General features: G+C 42.5%; 1 protein-coding gene across 1 annotated transcript in view; it reads right to left on the reverse strand.

Moving 5' to 3' along the window:
• IMPG2 (interphotoreceptor matrix proteoglycan 2) overlaps positions 1–21,362 on the reverse strand; it is an 87,591-nt gene that overhangs the window by 32,544 nt on the left and 33,685 nt on the right. The window contains exons 4-6 of the mRNA XM_029913251.1: positions 16,281–16,312; positions 16,155–16,178; positions 9,736–9,823 (exon numbers count right to left, since the gene is read on the reverse strand). Of these exons, the coding sequence (XP_029769111.1) occupies positions 9,736–9,823; positions 16,155–16,178; positions 16,281–16,312 (144 nt within the window). The remainder of the gene's footprint in view (positions 1–9,735; positions 9,824–16,154; positions 16,179–16,280; positions 16,313–21,362) is intronic.

Genomic DNA, 21,362 nt, shown 5'->3' on the forward strand with positions numbered 1-21,362 from the left:
CGCCCCCCCCGCCGAGCGCCGCGCCGCCCCCCCCGCGGAATGCCGCGCCGCACTGCCCCCCGCCACCCCAAGATTGGCCGCCCCTTACCAGGCGCCGCCCCAAGCATGTGCTTGGTTGCCTGGTGCCGGCCCTGCCTGAGTATCTATTACCAAATCAAAAGGCACGTTTGCAGAATAAATTCTCCATGTATTACTTTACTGACAACTTCATAAAAAGCAGATTTTACATTTTAATTATCAGCAGCAATTTGGTAATGAGTCACTTGCATCTGCACAACACCTATCACACATCAACTTAGAAAGCTTAGCAACACAAACCTTGCTTTATATTATGGGCCAGTCCTCCTTGCCTTACTCAGTCTCGTTGTGTATGTTTACACTGCAGCTAGGAGGGGTGAGTCCCAGCACTCCAGCTAGCATGCTAAAGACAGCAGTGAAAACATTGTGGCATAGGTGGTGGCTTGGACTAGACACCCAAACTTGGACCCAGGGGGTCAGGAGGGCTTGGAATTAGGCAGCTAGCCTGAGCTGCCACACACATGGCTATTTTTAACGTGCTAGCTCAAGCAGAGCTAGTTCAAATCTGTTTACCTGCACTGGGACTCACACCTCCCAGCTGCCGTGTAGACATACCTACTGACTTTAAAGCTGGATTTAGCCAAAGATGAGTGAATAAATATATCAGAAATCAAATCTGGCCTCAGTTGCAAACCGCGCAACCTCACTACAGTCAGTTATGGTTGCAGGAGTCAAACTGTGCTCATACAGTGATGATGTTGAGTTGCAGCCTCAGCAATATTGCCTGACGAGAATACAACTGTTCTAACTTTCGGAAGAGCAGAACACCCGAAGTTCCCATTGATTTGAAATGGAGCTATGGGTCCTTAGGAGTCCTGAAAATCAAGTGACGTCTTATGTTATTCGGACTTTGAGCCTGATCCTGCAAGATGCAAAGTGCCTCCAGAAAGAAGTTAAATTCCCTTCATACCAACTGACTTGATTTACAAAATTAATTGCATCTAGCCTTTTAATGTCTTTGCAGGAGAAACAAATGAGAACAGCACACAGAGACAATGTGAAGACACCAGTGACAGCCTGTGAGGGTCTGCAAACTTAAAAAAATGCCTCTCACAAGGAAGTTAACACTGTGAGGCTCGGGAAAAGGTGTCATAGTCTGCTCTTTTCTACCACAGCTGAGGAAATAAATAGATGATTGAAATAACGTTGCACGTTTACTGTATGTTGAGTGCTGAAAAGTTCAAAGATGAAGATGTTGTCCATGCCCACAGGTCTTAGAATCTAAGGTCTCAGCTTGCAAGATGAAGAATGCACCATTGATGTCAGGGGGATTTGAGGGTACTCAAAACCTTTCAGGTATAGACATTAGAGACCAAAGAGATGCCAAAACCCAAGAGATGCTGAGCACTAGCCACTCCCACTAAAGTCAATGGGAACAAGTACAAGACACTCAGCACCTCTCCATTTCATACATCCGTTATACATAAGACTGACAAAAGAGCAAACTTTAGGTAACCCATTGCAGTTAGGGAGCTGGGCGGGGGGAGGTGAGGGTTTGATTTATTTAATGAACAGATAAGTTATACAAATCAGCCAAAGACATGAATTCTGCTGGAGAGACCATGTTTAATTTAAAACACACTGAAGTTTATAACAAAGATCAGAACTGGATTAAAGTCATGCAGCAAAACTGAAGTTGCTCGTATGTCTTCTGTCCCAGTCATTTGCGGTCAAAATTATGTAAAATTCATCAGTTTCAGCTGAGTTTCATATTCAAATTACTAGGGGGGTTCAAAACCAAAACTTTGGCCAAACATGAAAAACAAAACCACCCCAAACAAAATGAGATGAAAATTTCTCAATGTGAAAGGGAACCAGCAAGTTTTGCACGGCTCTGGTTGTAAGCCGGAGCGATTTTTAGTCTAATCCTGCAAGCTGCTGGATCTGTACTGAAGCTAATGAGAGTTTAGGGTATGCTCAGCATCTCACAGGACCAGGCCCTTAGTGAATACAACAATACTTGATTTGCAGGTAAGGTACTTTTTTGGATAAATACAGCAAATCTTTAAGATTGGGCTATAAACTCTGAAGAGAGCTTCTAATTCAGTGATCAATTTAGGAAAATCATGAGTGTTTATTGGATTGCAATATTTCTTTCAACTGAAGGGAAAAATTCTATTTCATTGGTTGTAATATCTGTGCCATAAAATGAACATTGCAGCAGGAAGAGTTCATCCTGATATACTTCTAAGACATAAGACACTACCTGAGACATTTTTTCTTGATCATCTTGCAGTTTACAATTTTCAATTGAAAAAATTCCCTTCAACAAGAACATGCTAAGAGTTCAAAATTGTGAATTTTAATGCATTTTAATGTTTATTTTGAGAACATCCTTTTTTCCCCCCATATTGGTTTTAACCCCAAAGATTCTATGACTTACTTGGGGCTTTATCCTGCAGTCTTTACTCAGGCAAAATTCCCCCTGAAGTCAGTGGTTGTTTTGTCCAAATAAAGATAAAAAATTGGACCTTAGATCACTCCTCAAAGAATGGCAGGACTCTACACTAAGTCATGATTCCACATAGGCCCTTAATCAGCAAGTTTCTTAAGAACATGAGTAGTCATTAAGTGAAGTCATTAAGACTCCTCACATCCTTTAAGTTTATGTTAAATATGTATATTGAAGTATTTAGCTAACTTGAGGTCATAATGGACAATTGTAAAACCTGTGATTTTTCTCTATGCCAACCCTCTTCATTGTTCATCTTTCAAACATTTGACAAGAAAAAAATTGAGTTCCAATAAGTTTTTTGTTTTAAATCAGAACTATAATATACTCTCTAAATTTAGGGGAATCAGAACAATAGTGGGGCTCAAGTAGTTGAAAAAGAATTGGTCTTCTTTGCAGCAGCCTGCCTGGAACACCATTTCCCATTTGTTCTATTTAATACCATTTCCGTGGCTGGGGCATCTGCTGCCACTGAACTGGGAATAGTCCTGTGAGTTTGGAGACAATGCTGAAAATTCTCCTACACACACACACACACACACACACACACAAAATGGAGCCTGACTAAATGCTTCAAATTATGCAGCTACCCTGTTTCCCCGAAAATAAGACATCCCCCGAAAATAAGACCTACTTCCAGTTTTGCCTCTCGCTGTAATATAAGGCATCCCCCGAAAATAAGACCTCCCCATAATAAGGCCACCCCGGAATATAAGGCCGCCGCCAGGACAAGAAAAATAAGACCTCCCCTGAAAATAAGACCTAGCTCATCTTTGGGAGCAAAAATTAATATAAGACACTGTCTTATTTTCGGGGAAACACGGTATACTCTAAGCTGAACTTTATCAAGATCAAACATGTCTTTGTTGTCAACACTGCTGACATTTGGGACGTGAGAAGCCCCTGGGTCCACTCACACTAATAATGGAGGAACTAGAAAGTGAAAAATCCTTGGCTTTCTTCCTTTAATTTTTAATGTGTCTAATCCTTTTCCTGGAGAAGATAACCTTGAAAACATAAAACTGATGTGAACAGGTTGCTAATGTTAAAAAACACAAGCAGCTGGGCTTCACCTCTGCAGCAGGAGACTGGAATTACCTAAAGATACATACACACACACACACACACACACACATAGTGTTGTAAAATGAGTACGTTGAGTTTGCTGTTTATCCCAAGGACTTATCTCGCTAAAGCTTCCCAGTATCCTTAGGCCAGCTCTGTGCAGTTGTTGTGATCATCTTAGCCCAGAAAACGTTAAGTTTGGGGAGTGGCAAAGTAACTGTTTCTCATGCCTGTTCAGTAACATCCAGGCTGTCTTTGGATGGCACTTCTTAAAAAAATCCTGGTTAGAAAAGCAGAAAATATTGATTAAACAAGACTTCAAAATATTTTCCTGAGCAGTAAGCCAATGAGTCTCAGAAAAACCCTCAAAAGTGCAGGTTACAGACATGAGATACAGCTGTTTATATTTGCTTCCAAGTCCTGGTATTTGTCACCTGTTTTCAGCAGCAGGCAGAGGAACCATCCCCACTAGCTACAAATACAGTAGACGTTATCACTGAAATGATCATTAATCATATTATAGAAATATTGTGAAATGTTTAAGGGGATCAAATCAATGCACAGTCCAGAGCTATGGACACCAGCCCACAAAGTGATCTAACAAAGAGATGAAGTTTGTTGAAAGTAATATAGTCTGGTGATGAGAGCAGTAAGTACAGTCATTTGTGGATCTGTTGATTTTGACTGGTCTTTACATAAGGAAGAGTTGGACAGATGCCCAGACTAGAGATAACATTTCCTGGTAGTGTAGAAGAGGTGTTACTATAAATAGCCTGCAGGTAACAAAGGCAATGATTACAGACCGAATGCTCTTGTTCTTAACGTGGACAAAGTCCCAGGTCTACATAATCTATGGATTTTAAAGGACTTAAGGTCAGATAATTTGTGACTTCTTTTTGATACATTTAGACTTTCAAGAAAATAAGTGGCAAGATTCCTGAGATCTGGAAAGCTGCACCTGGTTAGCATACCAAAACTATTCAAACAAAGACTATAAGATAAGTGGTGATTAGAGCTGAAAGAATAATATATAACGTAACTTAGTCTACAAATTTTGCTTCTTTTTCTGTTCATGCAATGTCAGTGAACAAATTGTGACTTTCTTAATTGCAATTGATAAATTTGAATCAATTTTGTTTATTTAGTTGCTTCCTATTCTAAATCTGAAATCGGAGCTATCTTGTTTCCTGATCAAATGCTTCTAATCTGTTCAGGTTCTGACTCCCAATGACTTCAAAGGGCATTAGATCAAGTCCACAATCAGGTTTCTTTCTAAGGCACCTGTCTCTATAGCATCTAAATGTCATATTTCTCATGCAGTGTTCACAGAAAGCAAATTTGAAATTAACTTTCCCAAAGTATTGGATGGAATGTGCAAACCAAAAATTCACTTCCCACAAGTGTTCAAGCCAGTGGTTCTCAAACTGTGGGTCGGGACCACAAAGTGGGTCGCCACCCCATTTTAGTGGGGTCGCCAGGGCTGGCTTAGACTTGTACTCTTGAGGGCATTCTGCGCCAAAAAATAAAAATTCTGCTCACAACATTTTAAAATTCTGAAAATTTTATTTGTCAAATAAATTTGAAGGCTCCAGTATGGCACTGGGGAGCACAGGCCACTGGCTGCACAGAGGTGGCAGATCACTGTGCAGCTTCCCCCCGGGACACGGACTGAGTGGTGAGGCTACACCCAACCCTGACACAGCGCAAGGACTGGGCTTGCCCCAGAAACTCCTCAGGCCCTGCCCCTCCTTGCCAGGTGCACCAGGTGTGGGCAGGCAGGCTCAGCAAGGCAGGATCCAAGTGTGTGGGGGATCCAGGTGTGGGTTGAGAGGGTTGGGTGTGGGGCAATCTTGGTGTGGGCAGGTCAGTGGGGGGATCTGGATGCACAGGGGATTGTGGGGTTCTGACTGCAACAGTAATGGGATTCTGCAGAGGGGTCCAGATGAAGATGGTTGGGGCTCAGCGGGGGGGAGGGGTCTGTGTGTGGGGGGTAGAGCTTGGCAAGGGGGTCTGGGTGTGTAGGGGGGTCAGTGGGGAGTCCAGATGCTTGGAGAGTCGGGCTCAGTGGGGTGGGGATCCAGATGCAGCTGGTTGGGGCTCAGTGGGGTGGGCCAGGTGCAGGGGAAGTTGGGCTCATCAGGTGGGATTTCTGAGGGCAGAGGGGGGTGAGGCTCAGCAGGAGGGTCTGGGTACGAGGGAGTCTGGATGCACGGGGGTTGGGCGGATCAGGAAGCAGCTCCCTGTAGCTTCCTCCCCCTGCAGCTGAGGAGTGATGGGTGCAGGAAGTGGGTGGGAGACAGAGTTTGCAGAGCTTCCTGCAACTGGAAGAGAAATCTGGGGGTGGGTCTGACCCAGCCCCAAATGCTGTGCAGGGGAAGAGGAAGTCCCGTCCTCCCCAGCCCAGCTGGGACTAGAAGCTGAGCCCAGTGCAGAGTAGGAGCTACCAGCTGGGTCTTCCCCAGTCCCACTCTCTGCCCCACAGTGATTTACCTCTCTGCTGGCTGCCCTGGGCACCCAAAACATACTGCTGGGGAGGGTCAGATGACCACTCTTGCGGCTTCCCTTTGGTTCCCCATCAGAAAGTCATTTTTCTGTGGGGAAGCAAAGAAATTTGTGGGGGACATAAATTCTGTGCATGCGCTGTGGCGCAGAATTCCCCCAGGAATAGACTTGCTGGGGCCCGAGGCTGAAGCCCAAGCCTAAACCTGAGCCCGAGCCCAAACCCCACTGCCTGGGACCAAGGGCTTCAGCCCTGGGTCACAGGGCTCAGGTTACAGGCCTCCTGCCTGGGGCTGAAGCCCTTGGCTTCAGCTTTGCCGCCCCCCAGGGTGGTGGGGCTCAGGCTTTGCTCCCCACTCCACCCGGGGCAATGGGGCTTGAGCAGTCTCAGGCTTCAGGGTCATTGTAGTAATTTTTGTTGTCAGCAGTGGGTCACAGTGCAATGAAGTTTGAGAAGCCCTGCTCTAAACCCTTTACAAATCTTAATTAAGCCTCACATCAACCTCCTTTTACATAAAGAAAGCAGGAGCACAGAGAGGTGAAGTGACTTGCATATGGTGACAAGGCAGGTCAGTGGCAGAGCAAGGAAATAAGACTGTTTTATTACTTTAATCCCCATGATTTACTGGAAGATCATTTTTAGCTGATTTGCTGGAGTTTTTGAAGACGTTTTTCTCAAGGGAGACCAGAAAAATGCAGAGAATGCTACACTATAAACTCTACTTTTATTTTTCAGTGGCCAACATTTCCAAATTGCAATTGCCTAAAATTAGGATTCTAAATGCTTACACAGGCACCTAAATGAAAGTGGCCTGTTCTTCCTCTCAGTAGCAGCTTGTTCCAATTCTTGCTGCCACCTCCTCTCAACTCCAAGGAGCATGGGGGCAGATGGAGCCAGCAGCTGCTGAGAGAAAAAAGCATTGGGAGGGAGTGGAAGAGGGGACTACACGGTCAGAGGGGGAAGTCTCTGGTTTGCAGGCACAGGGAAGCAACCACGAGGGGAGAAAACAGGAAGAATGCTGGAAGCAGCCACAGTGGTGGTAGTAGATGGGGAGGATGGCAGTAGCTCTTATTTGTAAAATGGTCACTGGCAGAAATTTTCAAATGACATCTAGGTACAGAGCCTGGTATTTTCAACTACAGAAGTTCCCCAAATTGTAACTCTGACCTTTGTCCCCTTGGTTAGAAATCATGTTGGTGCAAGCCACAGTTTATATTGGAGCAGCACATCTACACAAGGTGCATGAGCTCATGCAGCTCCACCAGTGCAGAAAAGGCCTTTCTCTGTTAAAATATAGCCAATTAAATCTCATTAAACACTAACTGGACAACTCTCTTTCCAAGACTGGACAATTGATAAAATGAGGACCAAACAGACTCTGTAATGTCAAGATCAACTTCTATAGCAACAACAACCTACTTTATGCTAAATTTTTTAATTAAAGTGCCCGTGACCCAGACATGCATATTGACAAGCAGAAAGATTTGATTATTATAATAGGAAATAAATGGTATTGTTACACACACAAGTTTCACTCACAACTGGCTGAAAACGCAAGTCAGGGTCCAAGTATATCTCGGGTATGACCCTACTGAAATCAATGAAGTAACATCAGGGATGAATTTCGCCCAGCTAACTAATGCGGTTTTTCACATCAGAGGCCTACAACACTGGTTTTAAGAACAATGTTAACCAACCACATTGCATATGCAAATTTGTGTTTCCTGATTGATTTGCCAGTACTCAATATTTATTTCTGGACTCCTATCTTAAAATGTTAATTTAATAAAAATGGGTACTCGAGAAACTCCTGGCTACAGTGGAGATATTTCCAGATGTTCTGATGAAGACATTTAGAATGTACATAACAATACATATATTGATTCAATGTTTTAGTGACCATCAAATGTATATTGCCCTTCATGGTAAATATAGATGCAAATTCTCCTTTACCCTTTTTCAATCATTGGATCAATACATGCTGAAGTTCACCCAAACCTGAAATCACTGGGACAAATTCTACCCTTAGTTATATTCAGGCAACCCTGTGACTTCAGTGGGAAGAATTTAGGCATTTGTTGGGCCATTGTGAACTTGAGAAAAGAACACATGACAAAAATGTAATTTCTGTTGTCCTACCTGCACAAGTGAAGCCCTGGACCAGCATGGCTGAGCATTAAGCAAAATATACAAATATATAATGTATGTATGGAGAAGCAGGAAGGAGCACACAAACAGAAGTTTAAAATGAAGGATGAGCAATGCTGCACTATGGTGCCTTGGCAGAAATAACTGGTTTCAGACCATATAGTTCTGTTAACTACTTGATCCTAGACAGTGATGGTCCAAAGGCACAGCCCTGGGGGCATCCAAAAGCTGAACTGGGGCTAAAGAAAGTCCTTTTAAGCAAACAGTTCTCATGAAGAGTGTACCCCAAAATAGGTTCTTTTTCTTTTATGATACATCAGTCATGTCACAGATTTTCCCCCTGCCTTCTGAGAGGGTCTAAAGAGATCTTCTGTGTATTTATAGGTCCCAAACCAGCAAAACACCTAAACATGTATAGACCCACTGAAGTCATGAGATGCACATACTTGAGTGCTTTGCTGGATCCAGGCCTCTAGTTAACGGCAAAGCAACGCTTCGGATCTGTCATATGATGGTGCATCTGTGATACCATTGATGTCTTTTGTGTAATTTTAAAAATAAATTAGTAGTTAAGATTTTTCTCTCTCTCTGGGTTTTTTTTGCTTGTTTGATTGATTTAAGAATAATTAAGTGTCCCATGTCCCCAGCTCTCTAATATGAAATAAAATGATCCCAATAGCTCTGTAATGGTCTCCGCTCAGGGTCTGGTTGGGAAGCGTGGCCTAGTGGTCACGGCCACAACCCTGGACTGCCAATGGGCTTGTGGGGAGGGGAGCCCGGGCCCTCCCCCTCTACCGGGCTCCGACCCAGGGCCCTTTTAGCTACCAGTAACCTGGCAACCAAGACTACTTAAGGCTGTCCTCCCTGGGCCTCTTCCTCTCATCTCCCTCCTGGGAGATCCCTTAATAGAATTATCACAAATTTTCTGACTCATTTTGAACCTCATAATTTTAAAAAGTTAAGAAAAAATGTGCATATTATGAACAATTGTTAAATATATATGAATGAATGAATGAATATGTATATGGCTTATGGTTGTTGCACAAGTTATATATATTTTACAGCTGTTCATACTATGCACTTTTTTTTCTTTACTTTTTAAAATTATGAGGCTCAAAAGGAGTCCAAACATGTTTGATCATTCTGTTAAGGGTTGCTGATCTAGACAGCAAAAAAGCTGAATGAACCACTAAAAATAAAAATACTTTCACATAAGAACACAAACAATAATGTTTGAAAAGAGGAACAAAAGTTCCTGTCTGAGTTTCAATTTGGAAGGGTTACATATTTTTGTAATGGTGTATGGGATTTAACCACGGGACTTCCTATTAATAAATGTAGGAGTCATGCAGCTAAACACAGGGAAACAGCAATGGTGGAGTGTTAGTGTAGAAAGGACTTGGGCATTTTTACACCATGCTTACATGATAGGGTGGACTCAAGTCCTATTTATTCTATAGTGTGAACCATTGCTACTGATGGTTAATCTTACATGACTGCAAGTGGTAGTTTTACTGGAACCAACTTTCATCCTGGCATTACATAACTGTGTGTAATGCCAGACTGACTGCAAGCTATTCCTGGAAATAAGTTATGCAACAACCATAAGCTACCTTTTCTGTTGGCTCCACTAAACTACCCAAGCACTTAACTTGCTGAAACCAGTTTTTTTCCACCCATATACACTCACTTTTTTTGCAACTACATGAGATTATACAAGGTATCTTAGGAAATTTAGTAAACTTCAATTTTACAGCTTTGTTTAAAATTTTCTATGAAAGTATGTGTTTTTTTATTATTATTGAATGCTGTTGGAGTTAGACTTATAGAAGATATTACTGTAGGATTCATGAGATTCTGATTTGAGCTCCATTTTTCTGCCGAAACATAAATATGAATGTAAAGCCACAAACACAGGAGCTTTTTGTTTACTGGAGGGAAGATTGATCAAAATTCACAAAAATATAATACTGTTTTAGTTTCTTGTCCCCAGAACAATGCTTTGGAAGTCACAATCAGAAGAACAGGAACCAATAGAAAACCTCCTTACATTCTTAGCCATGAGCAAAAAAGACCAGATTGCAAAATCTAAGTGACACTATGTGACAAAGAAGAAGGATGGTCCAGTGATTAGAGCACTGGCACAGGACTCAAGAGACCCGGGGTCAATTCCCTGCTATGCTACAGATTTCCTATGTGACCCCAGGCAAGCCGCTTAGTGTCTCAGCTTCCCATCTGTAAAATGGGGTTAATAGTATTTCCCAAACTCACAGGTGTTGTGAGATTAAATACTGCAAGATGCTCTGATACAACAGTAATGAAGGCCATGTAAGTATCAAGACAGATAGAGATCTGGGGTTAGGAAGGAATGTTCCCCCAGGTCATATTGGCAGAGATTCTTGGGAGGGGGGTTTCGCCTTCCTCTACAGCATGGGGCACTGGTGAATTGCAGGTTTAAACTAGAGTAAATGGTGAATTCTCTGTAACTTGAAGTCTTTAAACCATGATTTGAGAACTTGAGTAACTCAGCCAGAGGTTAGGGGGTCTATTACAGGAGGGGGTGGGTGAGCTTCTGTGACCTGCAATGTGCAGAGGACAGACTAGATGATCATGTTGGTCCCTTTTGGCCTTAAAGTCTATGAGATCCTGGAGTAAAATCGAGCCAGGCACACTGAGCGGTTTATTAAAATACAGGATACTTGTTACACCACAGACCTTCAACCTAGACTACCCAGGTTGGTAAAGGAAGTGCACCGCCTATTCCTATACCAAAGATGATGTACATGGGGGCGGGGGGAGAGAGAGGTTACGTCATACAGGTTACAGAGGATGTCAGCCTGTCTGCTTCCCTTCTCCCCACAGCCAAGAACAAAGTCCTATCAAAAGTCAACAGGGAGAATACCACCACTTCTTTTTCCCAAAGCTTCACGCAAAACGAGGTGCTGCTTATGTCATAATATATACAAGTGTATCTTGGCAGGAAGCTGCATCCAAAAATCAAGCACACAAGGCAAGAAACCAAGCAAGCAAGCAAACCTCAGAGATATCCTGACACGTATGTCTGCCCAGAAACAGACTTAACACAACAAATATACATTTGTATCACAATGCAGGGACTTAGCAATATGATCAGTAAAACTACATAGTGAACTCTCTATGGCTGCTCTGTAGGTTTGCACTAGGTACACCTGACCTGAGGCGGGTTACTGGCCCCCCTATATGCATGAAATTTACCTCAAAACATCAGCTGAGCCAGGGATCAATAGAGAGAAATGTGGGACAATAGCCAACAACATTGGGGCTGGTACCTCAGCCACAGCACAAGACTTTTGAGCAGAAAACATAATGGATAGGGCCCTTCCAAATTCACAGTCCATTTTGGTCCCTTTCAAGGTCATAGGATTTTTAAAATCATAAATTTCATGATTTCAGCTATTTAAATCTGAAATTTCTTGGTATACCTCTACCTCGATATACCGCGATCCGATATAACGCGGTAAAGCAGTGCTTCGGGGGGGCAGGGCTGCGCACTCCGGTGGATCAAAGCAAGTTCGATATAACACGGTTTCACCTATAATGCGGTAAGATGTTTTGGCTCCCGAGGATAGCGTTATATTGAGGTAGAGGTGTATTGTAACTGTAAGAATCCTGACCCAAAAGGGAGTTGTGGGGGAGGGTGGTCGCAAGGTTATTGTAGGGGGTGTTGTGGTACTGCTACCCTTACTTCTGTGCTGCTGCTGGCAGCGGTGGCTGCAGGCCAGGAGCCAAGCTCTGAAGGCAGCTCCGCCGCCAGCAGCAGCGCAGAAGTAAGGATGGCATAGTCTGGTATTGCCACCCTTACTTCTGCACTGCTGCCTGCAGAGCTGGGCCCTCAATCAGCAGCCGCCACTCTCTGGCTGCCCAACTCTGAAGGCAGCAGCGCAGAAATAAGGATGGCATGGTATGATATTTCAACCCTTATTTCTATGCTGCTGCTGGCAGGGAGCTGCCTTCAGATCTGAAGGCAGCGCAGAAGTAAGGGTGGCAATACCACAATCCCCCCTAAAATAACCTTGCAACCCCCCCGCAACTCCCTTTTGGGTCAGGACTCCCAATCTGAGAAACGTTGGTCTCCTCCATGAAAACTGAAAGCACACAAAAGACCAGATTTCACAGGGGGAGACCAGATTTCATGGTCCATGACGCGTTTTTCATGCCGTGAATTTGGTAGGACCCTAGTTATGCACCAAAGTCCTTATGTGCACAAAGGACTTGAGTACAGAACAACAGTTCCTCTCAGCAGGCAAGATTGAGTCCGCCTGCTGACTCCTTCTGAAGGCTGGAGAGGGTTGGGGCATCTGCTCTTCCTAAAGGACCACTAAGGACTCCCAAGATAACCACTTAGCTCCTTATGTGCAGAAGTCATTAGGAGAGCCAGCCAGCTTGTGCCTTCAATGGGAGACATCAGTGGAGGCATCCCATTTGTCTCTGCAGTGAGAGGTGATCAGCTCTTCTTGTTAGCTGCTTATGGGAGCTGGATACCATGCTATCCTGCCTCTTCATCTGAGTGTCCACATCAAATGTCAGTGAGTGTCCAGGCTAAATCATGGCCCACTTCAGAGGTCAACAGCAAAAGCCATTTTTTGTCTTGTGACCAACTGAAAGCTAACCAACATTGGTTGAAAATATCTACATGATTAATACAATACAATACAACAGACATATGGAGAATATGAAGAGAAATTGTGTGTTTTGAGATGGGATTGAATCACAAACCCCATTCCTAATTCAAAGGTATTTAGAATTGGTCTTCTGGTTCTGGCCCTTACAAAAGTAAGCCCACATCAAAATTCTGATCCAAAGTTCAATGAAGGCTTCAGGTGCCACATTCTGGACTTGGTTCTCTAATGCTTAATAAAGATTTTGTGTATTTTGAATATACTGAAGTACATTATAGTGAATCTCTTCCTGCTGACACCTGGTCCACAACAAATCTGTCTAAGACAAATTCCAAATGCAAATTCATATGACATGTGCCCCTTCACATTATCACCTAGTACAGTGGTTCCCAAACTTGTTCCGTCGCTTGTGCAGGGAAAGCCCCTTGCGGGCCGGGCCGGTTTGTTTACCTGCCGCGTCTGCAGGTTCGGCCGATCGTGGCTCCGGTTCGCTGCTCCAGGCCAATGGGAGCTGCTGGAAGCAGCGGCCAGTACGTCCCTCGGCTCGCGCCGCTTCCAGCAGCTCCCACTGGCCTGTAGCAGCGAACCGCGGCCACTGGAAGCCGCGATCGGCCAAACCTGCGGACGCGGCAGGTAAACAAACCGGCCCGGCCCGCCAGAGGCTTTCCCTGCACAAGTGGCGGAACAAGTTTGGGAACCACTGGCCTAGTAGTTAGTTGACTTAATTCTTACATCACATTTTTGTTCTGCCAGACTAAGTTTCAATACATTGCATCATCTCCAAATGCAAAGTAAACTACAAATTTGAGGGAGGGGTGGAATGTTGTAGAGTTAAAATGTTAAAAAAGAAAGTTAAATGAAAAAAGTACAAAAGGAGAACACTCCATTGATTCCAGTAAGAGACATGAGAAAGCCAACTCTAATTTTCTGCTGTGAACAGCCTCAGAGTAAAAAGAACAGGAGTACTTGTGGCACCTAAGAGACTAACAAATGTATTTGAGCATAAGCTTTCGTGGGCTAAAACCCACTTCATCGGATGCATGCAGTGGAAAATACAGTAGGAAGATATATACACACAGAGAACATGAAACAATGGGTGTTACCATACACACTATAACAGGAGTGATGTGTTAAGGTGAGCTATTACCAGCAGGAGAGAAAAAAAACTTTTTGTAGTGGTAATCAAAATGGTCCATTTCCAGCAGTTGACAAGAAGGTGTGAGGAGCAGTAGGAGGGAAAAATAAACATGGGGAAATAGTTTTACTTTGTGTAATGACCCATCCACTCCCAGTCTTTATTCGAGCCTAATTTAATGGTGTCCTTTGCAAATTAATTCCAATTCAGCAGTCTCTTGTTGGAGTCTGTTTTTGAAGTTTTGTTTTTGTAATATTGCGACTTTTAGGTCTGTAATCGTGTGACCAGGGAGATTGAAGTGTTCTCCAACTGGTTTTTGAATGTTATAATTCTTGATGTCTGATTTGTGTCCATTTATTCTCAGAGTAATTTACACTGGGTTGACTGCAACATGTTTAGTACACCTACTTTAAATGACAGGTTTCAGAGTAGCAGCCGTGTTAGTCTGTATCTGCAAAAAGAACAGGAGTACTTGTGGCACCTTAGAGACTAACAAATTTATTTGAGCAAGCTTTTGTGGACTAGTTGTAGCCCACGAAAGCTTGCTCAAATAAATTTGTTAGTCTCTAAGGTGCCACAAGTACTCCTGTTCTTTTTACTTTAAATGAGACACAGTAAATCCATCCGATGCACTCAATTGTATTAGCTAGCCAGCTGGTTATCAGTCTCCTTTACAATGCCTATGTCACAGAGTGCTACTTAAGGCAGCTGTTAGTGTAAAGTTCACTTTAAACAAAACATTATGCACCCCCCTTTCTGCCCTCAGAAAGGAGCAGTGTGAGGCAGAAGTCATCACCGTGCATGGATCCGTGTATCCCAGGGCAGCATTTAACCCTATTTCATTAGTAGTTATTTCTAGTCCTGTCACATTTCTCTGCTTTTAGTACAGTTTTGTAGAGCAATTATTATGAAGAGATTTTTAATTTCTTTTAAATCAAAGCTTCCCATGCAGATTTTATTTTTTCCCTAAAACTTCCAACCTTCAAATTGAGACAAATCCCATTACCTGATTCTGAACTCTTTCATGCAAGTGTAAATCAGAAATAACTCCATTAATGTAAGAGCTACACTGAGATAAAACTGATGTCAGTGAGAGAAAAATCAGGCACACAAAGTTTAAGATGCCTAAAATGAATTAAATTGGCCAGAATATTTGTTTTACAAAAATGAAATCTTCAGTGGCACAAGGGAAAGCAGGATGGCAAGCCAATTCTGAACAGATTTACAGCTCCTGAAACATCACTGAAGTCAGTTGGTTTTTATGGGGTGTATGTCAGAGCAGCCAAGTGCGGGGGGGGGGGGGGGGAGGTGTTCTTTGAATGTAGAGACTTTCATTTTTAGTTTAAGTCCTGCCATTATAGTCACCTCTGTTATTACATTTTTGTGTGTGATATTGTGGTTATGCCATCGTTAGGAGAACAATTACCTTTGTTTTTTTTAAAAGTCTTTTCAGTGACTCATTTCCCCATCATGTGCACTATTTATATTTACCATAAAAATGTCATTAGCATTACACAGAGTTTTAAGTGAGAGATCCCCCCATTAAAATCAACAGGAGCCATGCAGCTAAACTCCCTGTAATAACATGCTTAGAGCACACCTCTTATGGCATTTTAAACATATATAAAAATATTAAACAGAATGTTAATGGATCCAATTTTCAAGGGTGCCCAGAGCCATCTCTAGAGTTTCAAGTCTCCCAGCATGAAGGGCTCACCAAGTACAAACTGGCTGAGTCACTGGCCAGAGTACTATGCTACAAAAACAGGCCACACTGACATGGCTCTTTCCCCAGTTCAGATCCCGCACTAATCTCTTCACCTCTCTGGTAAAGACACTATATTTGCCTGGCTGGACACAACTAAGTATTGTGCTCATTCAAGCAAAAATACAGGCCCTTTACTAGGCAGGCTGAGATGCTCTGAGCATGCCAGCCATGCTGGGACACTCTGCCTGTTGCTGTCACAAGCGATTCCCATACTACTTAAGTCCTTCTGAGTCCTCTGCGCTAGGGTGAATTTCACCCTTTATCGCTTAAGACTAACAACAAAATCTGCAGTGTGTAAACTAAATTAAGCAGGGTCTGGCCACAAGCTTTAAAAAGTAAAAATGACTTACCCACAGGACCAATCGCTGCAGGCACTGGCGAGAAACCAGAACGAGAGAAAGATTTACAAAATGTCACGACTCAGCTTTATAGCTGTTACCTGATAGTATAAAGTGCAGGGCAGTGTAAATACTCACCCGTCCATTGCTTCTTTCATATAGGACAGTTTCTGGAAAAAAAAGGACATTCCAAGTAGGTTGAGGGAAGAATTAAAATGGAATTTATTTAATATCCAAAAATTTTCTCCCAGAAATATTTTAACATTGATAACACAGACAGCAAGTTGTATATTTATTATTAAAGCACCTGATGAAAATAAACTGGCCAAATTTTTCAAGAGTGAATAGTGATTTTGGGTGCTCAACCTGAATCACCTTAAAGGGCACTGATTTTCAGATATATGCTCAGCGCCTTCTGAAAATCAGGACCTTTTAAGCACTCTCAAGGACCCAAAATTACTAGTCACTTTTGAAAATCTTGACCGGTATCTTTTCAACAATCTTGTAGAGATTTTTTTAATATACACACACTGAATACGACAAAAGTGAATCCAAAAAACATACATTAGATTCAATCTCTGCTATCCTACAGAGTCCATGCTAGAGATCAGATGAGGGTTATAACTAACTTTTTCCTTTTCACTCTCACATCTCAGGAAATAAAGTGTTAATTCTGCTGAGTTTGTGAATTCAAAAATGCATGCGTCTTTTAAATACAATTAAAGATTAAATTCACTTGGTTCTGATTAGATTACAATTCTTGGCTGGTTTGTATGAGTGACTGACGTGAGGCGGGGGGGAATCTTCTACTTGTATCATATTGGAGGCAAGGGAGTATCTGCACTCCACAAGCAGCTCCCCTGAGTATTTTTCAGATTTTTGAATGGAAAAATCACATGGCATTATCAACATTCGCTTCTGTGATGTAGTCACAGGAGTTTCTTCACTCAACTCTGCAGGTTTGTAGAAATGGAGAGCAAACCATGCTGCTAGCATAGCAGCGTGGTGGGACAAGCTGTCCATGTAGAAGTTCGAACAAGCAACACCAGACAGCAGTTTTGGAGCAATGCTGTATCCCAGTGGATCTGCTTGGTAAGGTATTTACCTGGGCACATTATAATGTAATTACCTATATAAGAGCACCACCTAGAAACGTGGAGTTTCTTCTTTCATTATCAGTGTAAATAGGAACAATTACACTTTTCAATTAAAAAGCTATGATATCATTCTTTACTGTGCAGTATTAGGATAGCATGAGACCTGTTTTAAGCAACCATCCAAGAGACCAACAAAAATAGGTTGCCTAGTACAAGCAGATCTAACTTAAGGTTAAAAAAAAAAAAGTACTGGAAACCTTAGGGATTCTTTAAGATGGTTCCTTAAGAGAGAGGGCTGGCCTAGAGGAGGTGGTACTCAATACAGGTTACACTGTACAGAACAATGTACTAGGATGTGCAAGGGTTTCCAAGGTTGATTATAGCTAGGTTGTGAGTACTTGGAAATTTTATATTATAAAAAAATAGTTCATTTTATTATTAAAATGTATTACCAAACATGGCCAACTACCGCCATGACCATTCTACTTAGTGTGGGGCCCTTTGTCTGTTTGTCTTTTAGGACAGGGGGACTGTGTCTTATTTCGTGTTTAGAGGTGTCTAGCACATTATGAGCATGACTGAAACCAAATACATCAATAATGATGATGGTCTATTGATTCTAATGGAATATTAATGAATGGCAGCATCACAGCAAGGGCAATGGAAGGCCAGCAAATAAAGTGTTAAAATATGATGTACAACAAAGTACATTTATTACAAATAAAAATGATATAGGATCCAAACAAAATACTGTGCACCTTCCATGCAAAGGACTGAGGTTTCCCAGCAATGGATTTAATAAGGCTTTACCAATGCTACAGCACGACTACACAGAACGGATCCAATCCCAACGCTAACCAATCCAATCCTAGCTCTATCCCCAATACGCAGAGCTTAACATGGTGCTGAGTAACGTGTGGGATACCAGAATTATACATTTTCTAGGTGTTAGCTTTACATTTGTAGGATCTTTTTACTAAATTACTTATTCACAAAAATATTAGGCAGACCAAATCTTTTCTGGTCTTGGTCAGTTTGTTTCACAGCCTTAGCCATTTCTTGTATTTAAACTGTGTTTATGGCATCTTTTAAAGTATCCTTGCGACCTTCTGTCATGCAAACATGAACGTTGGTAGTATTTTAAAGGTACAGAGAAAATTTTAAAGATGCAAAATCTGCCATTCTGCAGTTGGTGCAGTACATTAGGAACCTTGTGCAAAGAAAATTGAGTTTTTACTAATGTCACTATGTATTGATCCAGTACATTTCATGTGTTTAAAAAGAGCCAGGCTTTGAAAAAGAAGAATTATAGTTCAGCCACAAAGAAGTGACATCTCTAGAAACAGCTAAGTTAGAGAAAGGTTAGCTAGCTGTTTAAAAAGTCAATTTGCACTAGGCCATTGCAGCTATTTTGCTCTCCTCCTCCACCCTGCCCTCCATTTCTTCCTAGGGTTCAGAAGCCCTTAAGTGGGACCATCCCTTTAATTCTTTGAGCTAGTGCCGACGGAGAAGCAGGGTCACAGCTCCCACCTTCACTTCCTGTACCTTTTGTAGCACCATGGAATGGCAGGTGTACACTGAAGAAGTAGTGCACGGGACAAGCACAGCAGCTGCTAGCAAGGACAGCTTATACACTGCACACATGCCTCCCCATCACACCTACATAACTAATGCTAACTTCCTATTCCTACATGGACCATGTGTGCACACTGTGATGTGGGGAGATGGTCTGAGATCAGATAAGAAGACTCTGAACATTAATATTTCATAAATTCACAGAACAAATAATTTTCAGTAGCCTATTAATAATCCCTCTCCCCATTCCGAGTGGCTAGGCAGCAGTTCTGCAGAAAATGACCTAGGGGTTACAGTGGACAAGAAGCTGGATATGAGTCAGTGTGCCCTTGTTGCCAAGAAGGCTAACGGCATTTTGGGCTGTATAAGTAGGGGTATTGCCAGAAGATCAAGGGACGTGATCATTCCCCTCTATTTGGCATTGGTGAGGCCTCATCTGGAGTACTGTGTCCAGTTTTGGGCCCCACACTACAAGGCGGCTGTGGAAAAATTGGAAAGAGTTCAGCGGAGGGCAACAAAAATTATTAGGGGGCTGGAGCACATGATTTATGAGGAGAGGCTGAGGGAACTGGGATTATTTAGTCTGCAGAAGAGAAGAACAAGGGGGGATTTGATAGCTGCTTTCAACTACCTGAAAGGGGGTTCCAAAGAGGATGGATCTAGACTGTTCTCAGTGGTACCAGGTGACAGAACAAGGAGTAATGGTCTCAAGTTGCAGTGGGGGATGTTTAGGAATGGGGTACCTAGAGAGGTGGTGGAATCTCTTTCCTTAGAGGTTTTTAAGGTCAGGCTTGACAAAGCCCTGCCTGGGATAATTTAGTTGGGGACTGGTCCTGCTTTGAGCAGGGGGTTGGACTAGATGACCTCCTGAGGTCCCTTCCAACCCTGATATTCTATGATTTTATGATTTAATCGTTTATTATAATGTGACACATGAATGCTGTATCGCAAAAACGTATTTTACCAAAATGCTTCTCTCTTTAGATCACTTAAACCTGGTCAAGGCCAGCAGGCTTAAAATAAAACCTACCAGCAGTATTTTGATGTGATGGCACATGTACTATATGCTGTCACTCTGGATAGAGCAGATTATGCTCTCTCTCTCTCTCTCTCTCTCTCTCACACACACACACACACACACTCTCTCTCTCTCTCTCTTTTTCTTTCTTTCTGATACAGGACTGTAAACAGGTGGCTTTCCCAACCTGCTCTAAAACATATTGCGTAGAGTCAAAACCTCAACCCTTTCCTGTGATATGGCTTTATGAACAAAACATTTAGGAATAAGATAATGAAGTTTAGTGCAAGCCCCCTCCACCCCCTCCCCACGCCCCCAAAGCTTAGCTGCTTAGAGCAGTGTTTTTCAACCGAGGTCTGCGGACCCCTCGGGGTCCACAGACTATGTCTAAGGGGTCCACGAAAGATTGTCATTACCATAGAACAGTGGTTTTCAACCTGTGGTCTGCAGACCTCTGAGGGTCCAGAGCTTATGTCTAAGATTTCCAAAGGGGTCCGCACTTCCATTTGCATCTGAAGAAGTGAGGTTTTTTACCCACGAAAGCTTAATAAATATGTTAATCTTTAAGGTGACACCGGACTCCTTGTTACTTCCATTTGAAAATTTTTAGGGGTCTGCAAATGAAAAAAGGTTGAAAACCATTGGCAGAGAGAGACTGCCCAGCCCCAACCTATATCTTTGCTCCCTTTAATTTCTCTAGAAAGCCACTCACACTCCTCTTATATCCAGGTGGGGAAACAAGCCCCCTGTCTCAGTGAGTCAGCAGAACCCACTTAACTCTTTCCCAGCAGGATCAACACATGCTAACAAGGCGAAGCGTTTCAGAAAACCACTGCCAGCATGGTCAACACCCAACCCAATTGTGCAGCTAACACGCTGTTTAAGACACTATATATGTTTTCTAAATTTAGAACAGTAAATAACTGCAGCATGTCAGATACCACTGTGTAGTAACTACTGGCAAATGATGACTTTTGAATAGTAATCTCTCAGTTGTTTTTCTGGGCTTGCAATTTTAAAAATCTTTTCTACTTTACAAAATATAATCATCATCAACGGCTCATAAATGTCAAAATCTAAAATTAGAAGCATACCGTGCCGTTCCCCCACCTTCATGTTTACATTTTAAAATGCAATTTAAAGCCATCGACCTCTCATTCAATTTTGTAGCAAACTTGTGGAGCTTAATACTGCATGATTGGCATTAAACTGGAATCTCAGTATGAAGCAGCTAGATTATCCCTTAATCCACCCTTGGTTAGGAGACCCACAGTAATACATATGGGAATATCGTCGTGTCATTACAAAGACATCTGCATATCCACATTTTTATTATGGAATACAGGCATTAAATAATTATTTAGGATCTGATCTTGCGGTCCTTATTTGGGCAAACCCTCCATTAGCTTCAATGGGAGGTTTGCCTGAGTAAGGATTGTAGATTGATGGCCTTAAATTAGGCTACAATATGCTCTGGATGGTTATTGTAAAAACAATAGATTGACCCAGTCAATGAATGAGTATATTCAC

The sequence above is a fragment of the Terrapene carolina genome, unplaced genomic scaffold, assembly GCF_002925995.2.
Source record: "Terrapene carolina triunguis isolate 2854851 unplaced genomic scaffold, T_m_triunguis-2.0 Scaffold558, whole genome shotgun sequence".
NCBI lineage: Eukaryota > Metazoa > Chordata > Testudines > Emydidae > Terrapene > Terrapene triunguis.